The sequence below is a fragment of the Bos mutus genome, chromosome 9, assembly GCF_027580195.1.
Source record: "Bos mutus isolate GX-2022 chromosome 9, NWIPB_WYAK_1.1, whole genome shotgun sequence".
NCBI lineage: Eukaryota > Metazoa > Chordata > Mammalia > Artiodactyla > Bovidae > Bos > Bos mutus.
Window position 1 is genome coordinate 64,202,008 of NC_091625.1, and position 20,826 is coordinate 64,222,833.

The 20,826-nt window shown below is 41.1% G+C and overlaps 1 protein-coding gene and 1 pseudogene across 1 annotated transcript; one reads left to right on the forward strand and one right to left on the reverse strand.

Annotated features, from left to right (window-relative positions):
• Nucleotides 1-282: 282 nt before the first annotated feature.
• Nucleotides 283-3,318, forward strand: LOC102273148 (heat shock protein HSP 90-beta-like; annotated as a pseudogene).
• Nucleotides 3,319-18,549: 15,231 nt separating this feature from the next.
• LOC102275235 (ribosomal protein eL22-like) lies at nt 18,550-20,293 on the reverse strand. Its single transcript, XM_014479235.2, has 3 exons — nt 20,276-20,293; nt 19,422-19,519; nt 18,550-18,841 (listed from the first exon to the last, which is right to left on the reverse strand). The coding sequence occupies exons 1-3, from the start codon at nt 20,291-20,293 to the stop codon at nt 18,550-18,552; spliced, it is 408 nt and encodes a 135-aa protein (XP_014334721.2).
• Between the last annotated feature and the right edge of the window lie 533 nt (nt 20,294-20,826).

Here is a 20,826-nt window from a genome sequence, read left to right on the forward strand (position 1 = left end):
ATGAAAAGATGCTCCACATCCTGTGTCATTGAAAGTGAAAGTGAATTCTCTCAGTTGTGTCCAACTCTTTGCGACCCCGTGGACTGTAGCCCATCAGGCTCCTCCGTCCATGATATTCTCCAGGCAAGAATAAGGAGTGGGTTGCCATTTCCTTCTTCAATGCAAATTAAAACAACAGTGAGGCTCGCAAGTCACCCATGTGCAGCCTTCTTGCAGCAAGTGAGCCTGAGGCAGCCATTGCTTGCTCAGTGTTCTCTAGTACCTGGATTCTTATCCTTGAAGATGCCTGAGGAAGTGCACCATGGAGACGGAGGTGGAGCCATTTGCCTTTGAGGCAAAAATTGCCGAACTCATGTCTCTTATTATTAATACCTTCTATTCCAACAAAGAAATTTTTCTTCCGGAATTGATCAGTAATGCTTCTGATGCCTTGGACAAGATTTGCTATGAGAGCCTGACAGACCCTTTCAAATTGGACAGTGGTAAAGAGCTGAATACATCATGAGAAACGCTGGGCTGGAGGAAGCACAAGCTGGAATCAAGATTGCTGGGAGAAATATCAATAACCTCAGATATGCAGATGACACCACACTTATGGTAGAAATTGAAGAGGAACTAAAAATCCTCTTGATGAAAGTGAAAGAGGAGAGTGAAAAAGTTGGCTTAAAGCTCAACATTCAGAAAACTAAGATCATGGCATCTTGTCCCATCACTTCATGGGAAATAGGTGGGGAAACAGTGGAAACAGTGTCAGACTTTATTTTTTGGGGGCTCCAAAATCAGCGCAGATGGTGACTGCAGCCATGAAATTAAAAGATGCTTACTCCTTGGAAGGAAAGTTATGACCAATTTCTAGATAGCATATTGAAAAATGGAGACATTACTTTGCCAACAAAGGTCCGTCTGGTCAAGGCTATGGGTTTTCCTGTGGTCATGTATGGATGTAAGAGTTGGACTGTGAAGAAGGGTGAGTGCCGAAGAATTGATGCTTTTGAACTGTGGTGTTGGAGAAGACTCTTGAGAGTCCCTTGGACTGTAAGGAGATCCAATCAGTCCATTCTGAAGGAGATCAGTCCTGGGATTTCTTTGGAAGGAATAATGCTAAAGCTGAAACTCCAGTACTTTGGCCACCTCATGCGAAGAGTTGACTCATTGGAAAAGACTCTGATGCTGGGAGGGATTGGGGGCAGGAGGAGAAGGGGACAACAGAGGATGAGATGGCTGGATGGCATCACTGACTCGATGGACGTGAGTCTCAGTGAACTCTGGGAGTTGGTGATGGACAGGGAGGCCTGGCGTGCTGTGATTCATGGGGTTGCAAAGAGTCAGACACAACTGAGCGAATGAACTGAACTGAACTGAACTGAAAGAACTGAAAATTCTCATCATCCCGAACCCCTAGGAACATACTCTAACTCTGGTAGACACGGGCATTGGCATGACCAAAGCTGACCTGTAAATAATTTGGGAACCATTGCCAAGTCTCACACTAAAGCATTTATGGAGGCTCTTCAGGCTGGTGCAGACTTTTCCATGATTGGGCGATCTGGTGTGGGCTTCTACTCTGCCTACCTAGTGGCAGAGAAAGTGGTTGTGATAACAAAGCATAAGGATGAGGAACAGTATGCCTAGGAGTCTTCTGCTGGCGGTTCCTTCACTGTCCAAGCTGACCATGGTGAGCCTATTGGCCGGAGTACCAAAGTGATTCTCCACCTGAAGGAAGACCATAGAGAGTACTTGGAAGAGAGGCGGGTCAAAGAAGTGGTAAAGAAGCACTCACCGTTCATAGGCTATCCCATCAAACTCTATCTGGAGAAAGAACGTGAAAAGGAAATCAGTGACTATGAGGCTGAAGAAGAGAAAGGTGAGAAAGAACAGGAAGATAAATATGATGAAGAGAAGCCTAAGATTGAAGATGTGGGTTCAGATGAGGAGGATGATAGTGGCAAAGATAAGAAAAAGAAGACAAAGAAGATAAAGGAGAAGTACATTGCTCAGGAAGAACTGAACAAGACCAAGCCCATTTGGACCAGAGACCCTGATGACATCACCCTGGAGGAATATGGTGAGTTCTACAAGAGTTTTACCAATTACTGGGAAGATTACTTTGCAGTAAAGCACTTCTCTGTAGAAGGTCAATTGGAATTCAGAGCACTGCTGTTCATCCCTCATTGGGCTCCTTTTGACCTCTTCGAGAACAAAAAGAACAACACCAAACTGTATGTCTGCCATGTGTCCATCATGGACAGCTGTGATGAGTTGATTCCAGAATATCTCAACTTCTTCCGTGGGGTGGTTGACTCTGAAGACCTTCACCTGAACATCTCCTGAGAAATGCTCCAGCAGAGCAAAATTCTGAAGGTTATTCATAAGAACATTCTTAAGAAGTACCTTGAACTCTTTTCTGAGCTGGCAGAAGACAAGGAGAAATATAAGGAATTCTATGAGGCATTCTCTAAAAACCTGAAGCTTGGAATCGGTGAGGACTCCACTAATTGGCGATACCTTTCTGAGCTGCTGTGCTATCACACGTCCCAGTCTGGAGATGAGATGACTTCTCTCTCAGAATACATGTCTCGCATGAAGGAGACACAGAAGTCCGTCTGTTGCATCACTGGTGAGAGCAAATAGCAGGTTGTGAACTCTTCCTTTGTGGAGTGCATGTGGAAGCAGGGCTTTGAGGTAGTGTATGTGATAGAGCCCATTGATGAGCACTGTGTGCAGCAGCTCAAGGAGTTTGATGGGAAGAGTCTGGTCTCCACGACCAAGGAGGGCCTAGAGCTGCCTGAGTACAAGGAGGATAAGAAGAAGGTGGAGGAGAGCAAGGCCAAGTTTGAGAACCTCTACAAACTCATGAAAGAGATCTTGGATAAGAAGGTGGAGAAGGTGACAATCTCCTGAAGACAGGCTCATGTCTTCACCCTGCTGCACTGTGATGAGCACCACAGCTGGACAGCCAACATGCAGTGCATCATGAAAGCTCAGGCACTTTGGGGCAACTCGACCATGGACTAAATGATGGAGATCAGTCCTGATCACCCCATCGTGGAGACCCTGCAGCAGAAGGCAAGAGGCAGGCATAAACGGCAAGACTGTCAGGGACCTGGTGGTGCTGCTGTTTGAAACTGCACTGCTCTCTTCTGTCTTCTCGCTTGAGGATCCCCAGACCCTCTCCAGCCATATCTTCCACAAGATAAAGCTTGGCCTGGGCATTGATGACGACACGGTGATGGCGGAGGAGCCCAGTGCTGCTGTTCCTGATGAGATTCCCCCCTTGAGGGTGACGAGGATGCCTCCTGCATGAAAGAAGTAGATTAGGAGTTTTTACCTGCAGCCTGCTCCCTCTGTGTAGCATCCCCATGGCTCCCCCAGGGGCAGCCCTAGTGGCCCTGGCTCACGTGGTTCCCTCTGCTGATGTCTAGTGGTTTTATTTCTGTCCTTCTGTCTAAGGCAGGATACAAGGGCCTCAAGCAAGCCCTATCCCTATCCACGTTTGACATGGGGTTTGAATATTGTGTGCTGTGTTTTTTGTTGTTGTTGTTCTGAAATTAAAATATTGGGGAAAAACAAAACAAAACAAAACAGTGAGATACCACTACATGCCTCTTAGAAATGGCCAAAATCTAGAATGCTGCAAGAGCAAATGCTGGCAAGGATGAGTAGCAACAGGAACTCTCATCCATTTCTGGTGGGAATGCAAAATGGCATAGTCACTTTGGAAGAAAGTATGGTAGTTTCTTACAAAAAATAAACATACTCTTACTATATAATCCCTCAATCTCTTTACTTGATAATTTACCCCAGTGAGTTGAAAATTTATGTCCACCCAAAAACCTGTACATGGATGTTTATAATAGCTTTATTCAGAATTGCCAAAACTTGGAAACAACCAAGATGTCCTTCAGTGGGTAAATAGATAAACTGTGATACATTCAGACAATGGAACATTATTCTGTACTAAAAAGAAATGAGCTATGAAACCATGAAAAGATGTGGAACTATGAAACCAGCTTCATTCCATAACCAATGAAATGTTATTTAGTGCTAAAAAGAAATGAGTTATAAAACCTTAAATGTACATCACTAAGTGAAAGAGAAGGCAATGGCACCCCACTCCAGTACTCTTTCCTGGAAAATCCCATGGACAGAGGAGCCTGGAAGGCTGCAGTCCATGGGGTCGCTAAGAGTCAGACACGACTGAGCGACTTCACTTTCACTTTTCACTTTCATGCATTGGAGAAGGAAATGGCAACCCACTCCAGTGTTCTTGCCTGGAGAATCCCAGGAATGGGGGAGCCTGGTGGTCTGCCGTCTATGGGGTCGCACAGAGTCGGACACGACTGAAGCGACTTAGCAGTAGCAGCAGCAAGTAAAAGATACTAATCCAAAAAGCCTGATACTATGTGATTCCAACTGTATGATATTCTGGAAAAGGCAAAATTCTGGAGACAGGAAGAGGGTGAGTGGTTGCCATGGGTTAGAGTAGAGGGAGGGATAAAGAAGTGAAGCACAGAGGATTTTTAGGGCAATGAAACTACTCTGTATGACACTATAATGGTGGATTTGTTATACATTTGTGAAAATGCATAGGATGTACAACACCAAGAGTTCAACAATGCAGAGTATGGACTTTGGGTGATAATTATGTGTCAGTGCAGGCTCATTGATTATAACCAGTGTACCACTCTGGTATAGGGTGTTGACAGGCAGGGAAGACTGTGTGTACGTGGAGCCAGAGAGCATATGTGACATCTCTGTACTTTCTGCTCTGTTTTGCTGTGAACCTAAAATTGCTCTAAAAATGTTTTTTTGAAAAAGTTAGAAGGATGCCAGTCCTGCTCTCTTTGTTTGATCTCAGCAGCTTAGCCGAGAAAGCATATAATTTTTCAATAGTATCCATGATGGTGACTGTAGAGATTTTAGTGGAAAGATTTATTTTATTCATGTAAGTGTAACTAACTGTCAGGTAATGCAACTAAAGGATGTTTTCCCCCCAAGGTCAAACAAGAATGGGGTTTCTTTTTCTCTTAGAGAAAAGGAAACTTCTGCTCATAGTTCAAGTGCTTTTAAAGATTTTCCTCTTCTGAGTGACCATGCAGTCATCTCCCCCACGTTTCCATTTCCTGACAAAACCCTTTAAAAGATGTGTCGATTCAGAGATCTGGTTCTAATAATGGTCTTGCCTCTGTAACTAAAGGACTTCCCTGGTGGTTCAGCGACAAAGAATCCACCTGCCAACGTAGGAGATGTGGGTTTGATCCCTAGGTCAAGAAGATCCCCTGAAGGAAGAAACTGCAACACACTCCAGTATGCTTGCCTGAGAAGTCCCATGGACAGAGAAGCCTGGTGGGCTACAGTCCATTGGTTTACAAAGAGTTGGACATGCCTAAAGTGCCTGAGCAGGCATGCTAAAAGATGTCTTCAGGGTAACCTGAGGAGTCTTTGTTATCAGCACCTGTCTGTGTAGAAGGTGATGACTGATAATGACCTGAGGAGGTCCCTTTTTCAGGAAAATAGCAGAATAAGCTGTACAATGGAGTATGGCAAGAATTTTATCTTGTGCAAAGAGTTTCTTGTCAGCCAACAGTTGTGTTTGGCAATCCTTCTTCTTTTCTTTCTTGTCTTAGAAAAGTCATTTTGAAAACATTCAGTCATCAGAATTCCTAAAACAGACTAAAAAAAAAAAAAGAAAGAATTTTTCTTTGATGGCACCAGCAAGCACATAGTGAATAAAACAAGGAGATGCCTATTATAAAGAGATGTCCTGCAGATACAAGGGAACTGAGAGGTTGCCAGTTCTTCAATGATATGCTTCAAAATACCCCTGAGTATGAACCATACTCTCCTGTTTCTTTGCACGTCTCACAGTTTTGTTTGTTTGTTTGTTTTTCCTTGTTGGTTAAATAGTGCTTTTAAAATAACATATTATGAAAACTCTGATAATCAGACCATCCCCTCCTCCCTCCCCTAACCAGGGTTTGTTGCTGCTGTTTGAGATTGTGGGTGTCACTGTAGTTGCTGTTTGTTTTTTTAGTGACTTCCCTGGACTAGTTATAGAGTCGATATTCTTTGCTATGTACAGCCACTGAAGTCTTTGCTCAGTTAGCCTGCTGCTGCTGCTGCTAAGTCGCTTCAGTCGTGTCCGACTCTGTGAGACCCCATAGACGGCAGCCCACCAGGCTCCCCCGTCCCTGGGATTCTCCAAGCAAGAACACTGGAGTGGGTTGCCACTTCCTTCTCCAATGCATGAAAGTGAAAAGTGAAAGTGAAGTCACTCAGTCGTGTCCGACTCTTAGCGACCCCATGGACTGCAGCCTACCAGGCTCCTCCGTCCATGGGATAGCCTGGTGAACAGCTAATGATGGAGATACATGTACTAAAATTTCTTGAGCCAGTAAGTCTCCCAGCCAGTAAATTCCCAGTAAGAACTCCAAGGGGGTGCATTTCGGGACTTGCTTTTAGTGTTCTCACAGGGAGTTCACAACCCTACCTTAGCCTTCATTCTCTTCTCGCAGAATCTCGTGGCTAGTCAGAGGTGGAAAAATTAGTACCTTCTCAGGTCTTCCCTGGACATACTCAGAGCCCAGTACATGCAGGTGGCTTTCTAGATTCCAAGGAGTATGTTGAGCTTTTCAAAACCCCCCAAAACTTTTTATTCACCGGATTTTTCTTTTAAAATGTTTTGTTCAGCCCCTTATTTTCCCAACTCCTATTGCTATCATAGGCACCTGGGATGTTAATTGCCATGGATTTTTCTGAGATTTTGTTGTTTGGTTTTATTCTTTTCTGCCAATGAGGATTTTTTCAAGTCTAAGTATAATTGACTTACAATATTGTATTAGTTTCAGGTATATAAGAGTGATTTGATATTTTTATGCATCATAAAATGATCAGAAGTCTAGTTATCATCTATCATTATACAAAACAGTGTAATATGGTTATTGGCTATATTCCCCATGCTGTATATTAGATCCCTGTGACTTATTTATTTTATAAATAGAAGTTTGCACCTCTAAATCTGCACTACCTGTATCACTCCTCTTCCCATCCCTCTCCCTTCTGGCAATCACCTGTTTGTTCTCTGTATCTATGACTACTTCTCTGTGTTATGCTTGTTCATTTGTTTTGTTTTTGAGACTCCACATATAAGTGAAATCATACAGTATTTGTCTTTGTCTGACTTATTTCGCTTAGTATAATACCCTAAATCCATCCATGTTGTCACCAATAGATGAGTGAAAAAAGAATGAAATTGTTTTTTTTTTTTTTGGCTGAATAATATTCCATTGTATACATATACCACATCTTCTTTATCCATTTATCTATTGATGGACACTTAGGTTGCTTCCATATCATGGCTATTTTTTTTTTTTTTTTGGTGTGTTGTATGCTTTGCAAGATCTTAGTTCTCTAGCTAGGAACTGAACCTCAGCAGTGACAGCATGGAGTCCTAACCACTGAACCTCCAGGGAATTCCCTTCATGACTATTGTTAATAATACTAAAATGAATAGTGGGCACATATATCTTTTCAAATTAGTGTTTTCAGATTTTTTTTTTTTTCAGGGAAGTAAATACCTGGAAGTGAAATTGCTGAGTAGTATGGCCTGGAAAATCCCATGGATGGAGGAGCCTGGTAGGCTGCAGTCCATGGGATCGTGAAGAGTCGGACACGACTGAGCGACTTCACTTTCACTTTTCACTTTCATGCATTGGAGAAGGAAATGGCCATGCACTCCAGTGTTCTTGCCTGGAGAATCCCAGGGACAGGGGAGCCTGGTAGGCTGCCGTCTGTGGGGTCGCACAGAGTTGGACATGACTGAAGCGACTTAGCAGCAGCAGCATGGTAGTTCTATTTTCATTTCTTTGAGAAATCACTGTACTGTTTTCCATAGTGGCTATACCAATTTACATTCCCATCAACAGTGAGCAAAGCTTCCCTTTCTCCACATCCTCACCAACACTTGATATTTGTGTGTGTGTGTGTGTGTGTGTGTGTGTGTGTGTGTTTTGGATAATAGCCCTGGTAGGCAGGGTCAGGTCCCAACATAGTTCACTGTGGGCTCTTAAATTTTCTGGAGCTGGTGTCAACCTGCTGGTGGATAGGGCTAGGGCTGGATGCCAGGGAGGCTGGCTGAGGGGCCCAAAGTGTCTGGAGCTGCTGTTGGTCTGCTGGTGGATTAGACCAGGGCCCAGGTTAGCCTCGGGCTGGTTCCCACCCACTGGTGGGTTGTGGAGAGTCCTGGGGCTAGTGTTGGCCCACTGGAGAGGAGCTGGATCCTGGGGCCTCTGGTGGGTGGGACTGAGTCCCTGGGGCTCAGGAGGGTCCTATGGTAGCCCTCTTGATGGTGGGTGGGGCTGTGTTCCCATCCAGTTAGCTGCTTGGCTTGGGACATTTCAGGACTGGTGTCCACCGAGTAGTGGGAGGGTTGGGGTTCTGGTTCTAACAAGCTATAGGGAGGAGTCCAAAATGGGGCTTGCCAGCACTGTCCTCATGGTGGAATATGTACCCCAAAATGGCTAGTGCCCGTGTTTATGTCCCTGGGAGGGAGGGTTCTAGTTGTCTCCTGTCGCCCAAGAGGTGCTCCAAGATTAGCAAGTGGGTCTGACCCAGACTCCTTTACATACAGCTCTGTCCTGGGGCTTGGAGCATGTGAAATTTCATGTGCATCCTTTTAAGAGTGGAGTTGTTGTTCCCCTCTGCTCTCTGGCTCTCCCAGCTTTCAAAGCCAAATGTTCTGGGAGCTCATCTTCCCTATGCGGGACCCCCAGATTGGGAAGCCTAGTTTGGGGCTTGGACCCCTTGTTCCTTGGGGAGAACCTCTGCAATTGTGATTTTCCTCCTCTTCTCAGGTCTCCTGTGTGTGTGGGTCTTGATTACGCTGCATCTCTGTCCTTCCTACCTGTCTCGTTCTTCCTTCTCTATATCTTTAGTTGTGGAAAGCTTTTCTTCTAGTCTAGTCAGCCAGTCATAAATAGTTGACTCTGGAAATAACCGTAATTTTGGTGTGCCTGTGGGGGAGGTGAGCTCAGTGTCTCCCAACTCTGCCATCTTGACCACCCAAAGATGGTTTTGGACTGGTGTTGGGGTGGGGACAAGGCTGTTCCACTGAGAACATTCTGGGTTAGGTCAAATAAGAACCAGGTCTGTGAGTGGGGGTTTCTAGGGAGTTACCAGATAAGTTATAGAATGACAGTTCTTTGGGAACGGAGATTTCAGGGGAGTGTCAGATCTGTTCTGCCTCCCTCAGCCATTTCTAGGTTGCTGCTGATAGCAAGATTGTTACATTTCAAGATTACTGTGGGGATGGGAATAGGGCAAGTTAAAATTGCACATGATTTTCTTTTCCTACAGAGATTCAGTCAGTTTTCTTGAGGAAACAAGAAAAATTGTATTATCACAAGCCTTTGCTTAATGTCCAGAATAATTAAAAAATTAATTTTGACTATTTTTGCCAGTACTTACTGTTTTTATAAAGAAGTAAGTTTGGGAGGGCTTTTTTTTTTTTTCCCCTTTTGGAAGTGCTTTTCCTGATTTTTTAAAAATTTATTTTTTAAAAGCAATTATATTGAAACCCATCCAGGAGAGAAACAGAAAATTTCCACTTCACCGTGCCTTTCCTCACCCTCAAGTCTACCGTTCAATTTTAATCATAATAGCTATCTGAAAAAAGTCACAAGATTTTCTGATCCTTCATCCAATCCCTTAACTCTTAAAAAAGAAAGGGGTTTGAAGTGTTAATATCTCCTTAGGTTTGATAGTTAAGGATTTTAATAATCTTTCCCTGACTTCAATTTGGACTTTAGAGAATTATTATGTATTATTTGTCTTTAAAAAATTTTAAATGTAACTTCCTCTCCTTGATTTTACTAATATGTAACCATTGCACAGAGCAAGTTAATAACTTATCACTTCCTTTGATGAATGGGTGTCTTATAGCCAAAGTTGAACAAGGAAGAAATCTTATGAGTAATGAGTTCTTGTTCACTTCTTTTTAACCATCTGAGTTATTTTTTAATGAAAAAAGAAAAATTGAGTTGAAAGCTCATAGAAAAGGAGCAGTCAATGTTAGACCAAACACTGTTGCTGCTGCTGCTGCTAAGTCACTTCAGTCGTGTCCGACTCTGTGCGACCCCGTAGACGGCCACCCGCCAGGCTCAGCCATCCCTAGGATTCTCCAGGCAAGAACACCGGAGTGGGTTGCCATTTCCTTCTCCAATGCATGAAAGTGAAAGGTGAAAGTGAAGTCGCTCAGTCGTGTCTGACTCTTAGCGACCCCATGGACCACAGCCTACCAGGCTCCTCCGTCCATGGGATTTTCCAAACAAGAGTACTGGAGTAGGGTGCCATTGCCTTCTCCGGACCAAACACTGGAGTACTGTAAATTCTTTTATGGCTCTTACTTACTATGTAAGCATTTTTCAGCTCTGAGTCTTCCTCTGAGTTTATTCCTCTTACTCTTTCTTTCCAGCCCCCTAGATTATAGAGATTGCCCTCAATCACATATCCATAGTGAGGAGTTTTATAGGGATGGTTCAGAGGGTGTGATCAGCTCATGGACATTCTTCTGATGGGTTGGAGGTGAGGTAAGTAGGAGTCAGCATCATCAACCTACAGTTTCCAGACAGCTTGGGGTCTATGTGCTTGTCGGCAGCTTACCATTGTTAATCCTTAAATTCTCCCACCTGGAGGGTGTTTCAGTATCAGCAAAACAGCTCAGAGATATTGTTTTGTGTACTGATGGGAAACCAGGACCTTGCCTGAAGGCTGCACTATTATTTCTCTTGACTGTTTATCCTTGGTCTCCCATACTCTTCCTTCCCTTCTTGAATCTCCTGTAATCAAAGAATTGGGGAACTCAGAATAGTTTTATGCCCAGGAGCTCCCCAGTGTCTTGCTTAGTATCAAGTTACATTTTTGACTTAATGTACCCTGATCATTTTTCCATATGAATACATAGAGATTTTATCTTTTAAAAAAACCCAAACAGCTGTTTAGTATTCCATACTATAAAAATATCCTAAAAAAAAAAACCCAAACAAAAAAATCTTAATTAATTTACTTCTCTTAATAGATCCTTGGATTGTTTACAGTTTTTCAGTATTGCAGACAATGTTTCTATCGTTAACAACCTATACATTACTATGCATGCATGTGGGTGAGAAAAGATTTTGGCTTTTAGTTAATTCAAAGTGCCACTCTTCAAAATGCTATATCAATTTTCACTTTTACCAACAATGTGAGAGAGAACCTATACTCCCCTGTCTTAATCAAAAGCTGAGTATTTCAGAAAATATTTTTCAGTTTTTTAATAAGAAAATAGTGTCTCATTATTATTGTGGTTTAGTTTATATTTCTTTTTTTTTTCAGTCTTCCCATTTGTGAATAATGTAGTGTTTCTTCTAATTGTTAGGGAGATTGGGCATCTTCCATAAATTCATTGATATTTTGTGTGTTGTTGGAATGGACTTTGTACTTTATGTAGTATTGTTTATTAAATAATACAGATTGAAAATATTTTTTTCACATGTTGGTTCTTGTCCTTGACTTCTGTTTCTGGTGTTTTTAGGCCTGTAAAAATTTTACATTTTAATATAGTCTAATCTATCTGTTTTTCCATTTGGTTCTGGGTTTCATGTTATAAGTCAAGTTTTCTTGTATTTTCTTCCAGAGTCTTAATAGTTTCATTTTTAATAATTGTTCCAACTAGAATTTATTAGTCTAAGGAGTGAGGTAGGGATTCACTTTTGCTGTTTTCCCAAATAATTTGCCAGGTGACTCAATTCTATCATTGAATAGTTTTACCTTTCCCCAATTTATAGATAATGCAACTTTTTATCAAAAGAAATTTCTATATGTGCTTTAGTCTTGATTATGTTTTATTTATCATTAAATCTTGACAAAGTTATCAATTATTATTGCTACTAAAATGTAGTAGAACTACTAGCTCATTACCAAGGAGATACAGGTTTTGTGTGACCTGAAGTTTTAACAAAAATGATACAAAGTTATGAAAATAAAATCAGTACAAAAAAGAATATTTATATACAAAGAGAAAAAAATCATCACAAATTACAGAGTTTTAAAAGATCATAAATGCTACAAACGTCATAATATCTGGAAAAAGCAATATTTCTATTCATTGCCTCTGATCTTTCTATATTTCCCCTACTATTTTTGGCAGTGCCCTCTGATTATCTCTTCATGTCAAATGATTTTATAATTTTCTATAGGAAAAAATCATTTTTTTCTATCATGTTTAGATGAAATTTATTTTTTTATGATTGAAACATTTTTATAATTGAAGTTTATAGTTTTTATTTATTTAAATTTTATTTTATTGGGGTAACACTGTTTCATACTGTTACATTATTTAGGTTTCACATTTCCAATGCTATATTTCTAATTCTATATACACTACAACATGCTCATCACCAAAAATTTAGTTTCATCAACATACATTTTACCTCAATTTTACCTTCACCTCCCCACTGTGGTCACCACTATATGTTCTTTTTGTCTATCTGTTTTGTTTATTGTTTCTTTATTTATTAGTTTATTATATTCCACATTTGAGTGAAATCGTACGGTATTTGTCTTTTACCATCTGACTTATTTCAGTTTGCATAATAACCTCAAGGTCCATATATGTTGCAAAGGGCAAGCTTTCATCTTTTTATGGCTGGTAGTATCCCATTGTATTTATTACCACATCTTCTTTACCCATTTATCCACTGATGGGTACTTATGTTGTTTCCATATCTTGGCTACTGTAAATAATGTTGCGATGAACATAGGGCTGCATATATTTTTTGGATTAGTGTTTCTGTATTCTTTGGATAAATGTCCAGAAGTGGGTTAGCTAGATCAAATGGGGGTAGTTCTGTTCTTATCTTTTTGAGGCATCTCCATAGTTCTGACATTTATAAATTTTTATAATTGAAATAAAATTTTTTTCAGCTTCATAGTTTGTAATTGGTAATGTCATGTAAATTGGAGGAAACTTCAAGTTTGGTTCTCAATGTCCATCAACCTCTAGAAAGTTTCTGGATCTGCCAGAGCTCAGGGCATTTTAAGTTTTTTCATTTCAGTGACTAATCTTGTATCTTCTTCAAAATGGTGGCTCTAATCAATAAATTGATTGTTGATGTTGTCATAGTCACGTTGTACCTTTACATCCTGAATCTGAGGGAACTGGTTTAACAGACAGCAGAAATATTCTTAGCAGCCATTCCTATACAAAGATGGCAACAATGAGTTTAACTATATACAAAATGACTGAATATTACGTAAATGTATCCATTAAACCTAAACTAAGTGAATCTTCAAGTCAGCATTCCCTTACCTGGCTTCCATTATGGCCCCTCTGGTACTATCCATCGTAAGAGAAAGTGTTATATAGAGGAAGTTGGAGTGAAAAGAGATAGAGATCTTAACCAAAGTTGGTTGAAATACATTACATTCCAAGTTTTTATAAACACATTTAACCATATGGGGGCTTCCCAGATATTGCTAGTGGTAAAGAATTTGCCTGCCAGTCCAGGAGATATAAGAGACATGGATTTGATCCCTGGGTTGGGAAGGTCCCCTGGAAGAGGGCACAGCAACCCACTCCAATATTCTTGCCTGGAGAATCACATGGACAGAGGAGCCTAGGAAGCTACTGGGAAGTCTGTTGGGTTGCAAAGAGTCAGAAATGACTGAAGTCACTTAGCATGCATATTTATATGAATACATTGCTAGATTCTTCCCAGGACCTTGAAAGTGGACCATGCATGTGTGGGACCCTGAAGTTTATCAGCTTCATTGCAAATCTATCTCTGCACATTATTCTCCTTTTCCATAAAGCTTCAAGCTATTCTCAGTTGTTTATTTCTTCATAAAAGCTTTAGAATAATTGTATCCAGTTCACAAGAATCTTATTTGGTATTTTGGTTAGTGTATCAGTCAAAGGAAAGAAACCACACAATAAGGTGAACAGGAATTTTTCATATAAATAGCTGTTAACTACAACAGAGGATTTGGGGCAGGAGGAGAAGGGGACGACAGAGGATGAGATGGCTGGATGGCATCACTGACTCAATGGACATGAGTTTGAATGAACTCTGGGAGTTGGTGATGGACAGGGAGGCCTGGCGTGCTGCAATTCATGGGATCGCAAAGAGTTGGACACGACTGAGCGAATGAACTGAACTGAACTGAACTGAACAACAGAGGATTGGAGAAAGAAGGAATTGGCTAGTAAGAAATGAACAAAACTCTAAGGAACATAGAAATAGCAGATATAAGGAGCAGCCCCTACTCCTGCGGCTGAGAGATCTGCCCAAGGAAGAGGCCCCAGGCTGAAATCCAGAATGTTAGTCTCATGCAGAGTGTTGGGTTTTTGTTTTGATTCCTACTTTTTAAATTAACAAACAGTTGATATTGGATTTTACAAATGTCTTTTCATCATATATTCAGGCAAAGAAATTGTATTTCTCCTTTGACCTTTAAACATGATGATTTGCTGATACTGAACTAATTTTGCATTGCTATACTGACCTGTCCTTGGTCATGGGGTTATGGTCTTTTAAAATATTGTTTGATTTTATTTTCTAATACTTTATTTAGGATTTTTGTATCAATATTTATAAGATAAATTGGGATATAGTTTTCTGTTATATTTTAGAATCAGTGTTACATAGTTTTGTACAAATAATTAGAAAGTTTTTCACTTTTTCCCCTGGAAATGTTAACAAACATTTAAATATTTATTCCTTGAAGACTGGAAAGACTTCATATGTAAAACTCTCTAGTCTCTGTGTCTTGGGGATGTCTTTAAAAACATTTTCCAGGGTTAAAAGTATCTTTAGATATCCATTTTTCTTGAGTTATTTTTGGTAATTTGTATCTTTCTCAAAAGTTATAAATTTCTTCTGAATTTCCAGACTTATTAATAAGAAGTTTAAATTACTTTACTCCTGGTAGTTATTTTAATTTTCTCATTCTTTTTTCTCTTTTAATTGAAGTTTAGTTGATTTAAAGTGTCTTGTTAATTACTGCTATACAGCAAAGTGTCTCCATTATACATCAGTTCAGTTCAGTTCAGTTGCTCAGTCATGTCCAACTCTTTATGACCCCATGAACTGCAGCACACCAGTCCATCACGGAGTCTGCCCAAACCCATGTCCATTGAGTCGGTGATGCCATCCAACCATCTCATTCTCTGTCATCCCCTTCTCCTCCTGCCCTCAATCTTTTCCAACATCAGGGTCTTTTCCAATGAGTCAGCTCTTCACATCAGGTGGCCAAAGTATTGGAGTTTTAGCTTCAACATCAGTCCTTCCAATGAACACCCAGGACTGATCTCCTTTAGAATGGACTGGTTGGATCTCCTTGCAGTCCAAGGGACTCTCAAGAGTCTTCTCCAACACCACAGTTCAAAAGCATCAATTCTTTGGTGCTCAGCCTTCTTCACAGTCCAACTCTCACATCCATACATGATTACTGGAAAAACCATAGCCTTGACTAGATGGACCTTTATTGGCAAAGTAATGTCTCTGCTTTTTAATATGCTGTCTAGGTTGGTCATAACTTTCCTTCCAAGGAGTAAGCGTCTTTTAATTTCATGGCTGCAATCACCATCTGCAGTGATTTTGGAGCCCCCAAAATAAAGTCAGCCACTGTTTCCCCATCTATTTGCCATGAAGTGATGGGACCAGATGCCATGGTCTGAGATATCATGATCCTTCTGAATGTTGAGTTTTAAGCCAACTTTTTCACTCTTCTCTTTCACTTTCATCAAGAGGCTACATTTTTTCCATATTCTTTTCCATTATAGTTTATCACAGGATATTGAATATAGTTCCTGGAGGGCTACAGTCCAAAGGGTTGTAGAGAGTTGGACATGACTGAGCAACTTAGCAGCAGCAGCAGCAGAGCAACTAAGCACACACACACACACACACACACACACAATCCTTGTGCTATATAGTACTTTCTTGCTGTGGTCCTTTAATGGACCAGAACCTGGTGGTCTGGAGTCGATGATAAGAAAGTGAGAAAAGGAAAGAGCCTAATAATCTCTGGGTTACACAGAAAACCAATAAAACTCTAGGACAGGGCTTGTACTGCTCACGTAGGCACAGGGCGCCCTCTCAAGAGGTCTTGAGAGGTCTTAAAAACCCGGGCAGGAAAATGAGCTCTGCAGGTCTCCATGCTCCAGGAAATCATCCAGAAAGAGAGAGAGAGAGAAGGACATGGAGACCCAAGACTCTAGTGGAACAAGGGTGCTTTACTGAACTCTGTGTTAGTATATATACCGTATTACAAGGTAGCTTCTTCAGATAAAGATCAAAAGACCAGACTTTACAAGTTACCAAGGAAACAAGGAATAATAGAGGCCATAAAGCCAAAAGACAATCCATATCAAAGTTCAGTTCAGTTCAGTTCAGCCTCTCAGTTGTGTCTGACTCTTTGCTACCCCATGAATTGCAGCATGCCATGCCTCCCTGTCCATCACCAACTCCCGGAGTTCACTCAGACTCATGTCCATCGAGTCAGTGATGCCATCCAGCCATCTCATCCTCTGTCGTCCCCTTCTCCTCCTGCCCCCAATCCCTCCCAGCATCAGAGTCTTTTCCAATGAGTCAACTCTTCGCATGAGGTGGCCAAAGTACTGGAGTTTCAGCTTTAGCATCATTCCTTCCAAAGAAATCCCAGGGCTGATCTCCTTCAGAATGGACTGGTTGGATCTCCTTGCAGTCCAAGGGACTCTCAAGAGTCTTCTCCAACACCACAGTTCAAAAGCATCAATTCTTTGGTGCTCAGCCTTCTTCACAGTCCAACTCTCACATCCATACATGATTACTGGAAAAACCATAGCCTTGACTAGATGGACCTTTATTGGCAAAGTAATGTCTCTGCTTTTGAATATGCTATCTAGGTTGGTCATAACTTTCCTTCCAAGGAGTAAGCATCTTTTAATTTCATGGCTGCAATCACCATCTGCAGTGATTTTGGAGCCCCCAAAAATAAAGTCTGACACTGTTTCCACTGTTTCAAAAGAGGGTTGTAAATAATCCCTTTCACCATATGGAAAAGCTAATGAAGGAAATCCTATGCAATTATCCCATCTCTTTGCTTTCAGTCCTGGGAGTGGCTTGCTGCTCTGCTCATTCCTGACAGAAACTGATAAGGAACAGAGGGCTCAAGTGAGACAAGAAACAGCACACAGAAATCCTACTGTTAAACATTCCCTGACACTTTCTTATTCTTTTTCTTTTTCTAAGATTTCTTTTTCTTTCTATCTTTTATTTTTTGGCTGTGGTGGATCATCATTGCTGCTCATGGGCTTTCTCTAGTTGCAGTTAAGCAGGCGTTACTCTTCATTATTGTGTGAGCTTCTCATTATGGTGGCTTCTTTTGTCCTGAGCACAGGCTCTCAGGCATGCAAAGTTCAGTAGTTGTAGCAGGTGGGCTCAGTAGTTGTGTCTCACAAGCTTAGTTGCTCCGAGGCATGTCTTTCTCATTCTTAATTTTGTGTATTTGTACTTTTATTTTTTTTGAGATTTTATTTTATTATATAGTTATACCCAAAATTATGCTTCATTTTTTCACTATATACTTTAACTTGAGGACATCTGTAAAATCAGTACCTTACAGAAATCCTGAAAGAAATTCCACTAGCTATAAGCTATTTAAATATTACTTATATACAAAGTATTTAAAGGGGGGATAAAAGCTTATTTACAAAACAGAAGTAGTCACAGATATAGAAAACTTATAGTTAGCAGGGGATTTGAGGGAGAGGGATACATTGGGAGTCTGAGACTGACATATATACACTGTGTGTGTGTGCACTGTGTGCTTAGTTGCTCAGTCATGTCCTACTCTTTGTGACCCCATGGACTGTACTCTGCCAGGCTCCTCTGTCCATGGGGATTCTCCAAGCAAGAGTACTGGAGTGGGTTGCCATGCCCTCCTCTAGGGGATTTTCCCATCCCAGGCTGCTACTGCTACTGCTAAGTTGCTTCAGTCATGTCCTACTCTGTGCAACCCCATAGATGGTAACCCACCAGGCTCCGCCATCCCTGGGATTCTCCAGGCAGGAACACTGGAGTGGGTTGCCATTTCCTTCTCCAATGCATGAAGGTGAAAAGTGAAAGTGAAGTTGCTCAGTCGTGTCTGACTCTTCGTGACCCCATGGACTGCAGCCTACCAGGCTTCTCCATCCATGAGATTTTCCAGGCAAGAGAACTGGAGTGGGTTGCCATTGCCTTCTCCTCCCATCCCAGGGATTGAATGTATAACTTATTCATTTTTCTATACACCTGAAACTAACACAACATTGTAAGTTAACTATACGCCAATAAAAATTTAAAAGGGAAAAGTGTTTAAGGAAAGCCAGCGCCATATGAACAGCATACACTTAAATAAAAGAGATGAATGCTTAACATACAGAGTAATGTTTTTTATTCCCCGATAAACTAAAGGTCCATTTCAAGATGTTTCTTTTGTATGCTTCATTTGTTTTATTAGCAAGCGAAGCCCTATAAAGGATGGCTTCATCTAGTCCTCAGACTCAGATTCATCTCCATCTTGACTAATTCGGAAGTAACAAAGCTCATAAGTCTCCTTGTCAGATGCAACCACACGAAGCCAATCACGAAGATTGTTCTTTTTAAGCTGTTTCTTGGTAAGATATTTCAGATACCTTTTAGAGAACTGTTTCTCAGAAAAAACTGTGATTTTGTTCTTGAAATGTTCAATGTGAGTGATTTTCCCAAGATTTCCAGTCTTTCTATGCACTTTAACCTTCTCCAGTAGAAACTGTTCAAAATGTCCAGAATCAAAATTCCATCTTTGTCAGGAAGCATTTAACAGGAGGCTTCCTGTGTGCTGTTTTGGATCTGTCAGGAATTCTCTGTTCCTTATTAATTCCTGAATATTTAGGAATTACGAGGAGAGACAAGCCTCTCCGGGGGGCTGAGGAATCCAGGCATTTCCTTTGTTAGTTTATCTATGTGGTGATAAGTACCCTCTTCCTTTTTATGAACCATATGGTAATATCTCTGCTGAAAATAGCTATCTTGTAAGACAGTATAAATACCTACACAGTGTTGAATAAAACACCTTTGCTCCATCAGAGCTCTGGTGCCCATGTCTTTCTCTTTCTTTCTCTTTCCCTCTCAGGCTATTTCTTTGGAGTGCAGAGGCCCTCTGAGTTCACTTTCCTGCCCGGGCTTCTAAGACCCTCTCGAGAAGGCACTCTGTGCCTTCACCCTATCGAGAGGGCGCCTGAGGCCTCTGTGAACAGAGCAAGCCCCATGCAGGGGCTTTATTGGCTTTCTGCATAAACCAAGGAATATCAGCCTCTTTCTCTCCCCTTTACTTTCTTATCGGTTGACTCCAGACCACCAGGTTCTGGTCCATCAAAGGACCTCAACACATCTTCTACTGGATGAGTAAAATCCAAAGTAAACTTCCAGGTTGACTCCTTAAGCTTCTTTTCTTTGTTTGGCTCTATCTTGAAGGCTTGCTGTATGATCAGAGAGCTGTATTTGTATTTTTAATTTATAATTTTATTGCATTGATATCAGAGAATGTTATCTGTACTGTTTCTACTTTTGGAATTCATATACTCTTTCTCTATGGCCAGTGTAGGATTGATTTTTTGTATTAATAAATATTTCAGGGACAAATGATTTAAACTCTTTGCTATAGGATGTTCCTCTTTTGTCATTAAATCAGATCAAATCTGATTTGAAAATCTAGTGTAAGAATGATGTTTTTGTTTGTATGTTTTACTGGGAAGTTCAGGCTTGAGCTCAAGCCACCAGGCAGTACTGCCAGACCAAGTGCCAAGTGCTGACCAGCAACAGAAACAAACAAGAAGCACTTTTTTTAAAAAATTCTCCCTGTAGCCCAGCAACCCCAGGAAACCTTAGAAAGTCGGGGGCAAGGAAAAACCAGCAACTTGGGAGCCACAGAGGAGCTTAAAGGGTTGGGACTTGGTCCAAGTCAAACCAGAAGTACCAGGCATCTCAGGAATTAGGGCTTGTCAGATATAATTCATCATAATATTATATCTGCATCATGCCAGGCCTCAGCGACTTTCCTTAAGGGAACTGTCTAACATCTAAAAACAGGGCAAATGTTCTAGCTCTCCTAGGCTATTGCATTTCATTTTTGTGAACCAATAACTCTAGGGATATCTCTGGCAGGGGAGAATTTCAAACGAAGCCAGGAGGGCATAGAGCACAGCAACCCAGTTGTACAGGGCCTGCCTAGTTACCCGATCAAGTAGTGTCATTGTGTACAGATCAGCAGCACTTCAGCAAAGGTGTAACTCTCACTTATCTCCACCCCCCCCAAAAAAAAATGCTGATTCTTGGTCTGATTAATAGCCTGGGTAAGACTGAATTCTCATATGAATAAAGTTTGGCATGAAAAATCTACTCAACTGATGTGTTTGAGAAATCATCAGTGCCTTGTTTCACAGACATCAGAAATATTCCAAGAGCAGGTTTTGACTAATTTTAACTCTAAGTTCTTATCAACTAGACAGGTGTCTCTTGGGTTGTTTTATGGCCACACCTTTCTGGAATCAAGGGATTGCCTTGGACTGAATTAGGCCTCCTATGCCATTGAGGTCGCTAAGAGGACTCCTGAGACAGTGTACCATAAAAGAGATTAGGCCCTCCACTTACAGATTTCTTCCTTTCTGTCCCTCTCCCTGTCCTCTTTCTCCTTCTTGTCTTACACCCTTCTCTTTACTTTCCATTCTTCTCTGGACTATATCTGGGAGCCCCAGTATCGGTTACCCAATAGGCACCTACCATGCAC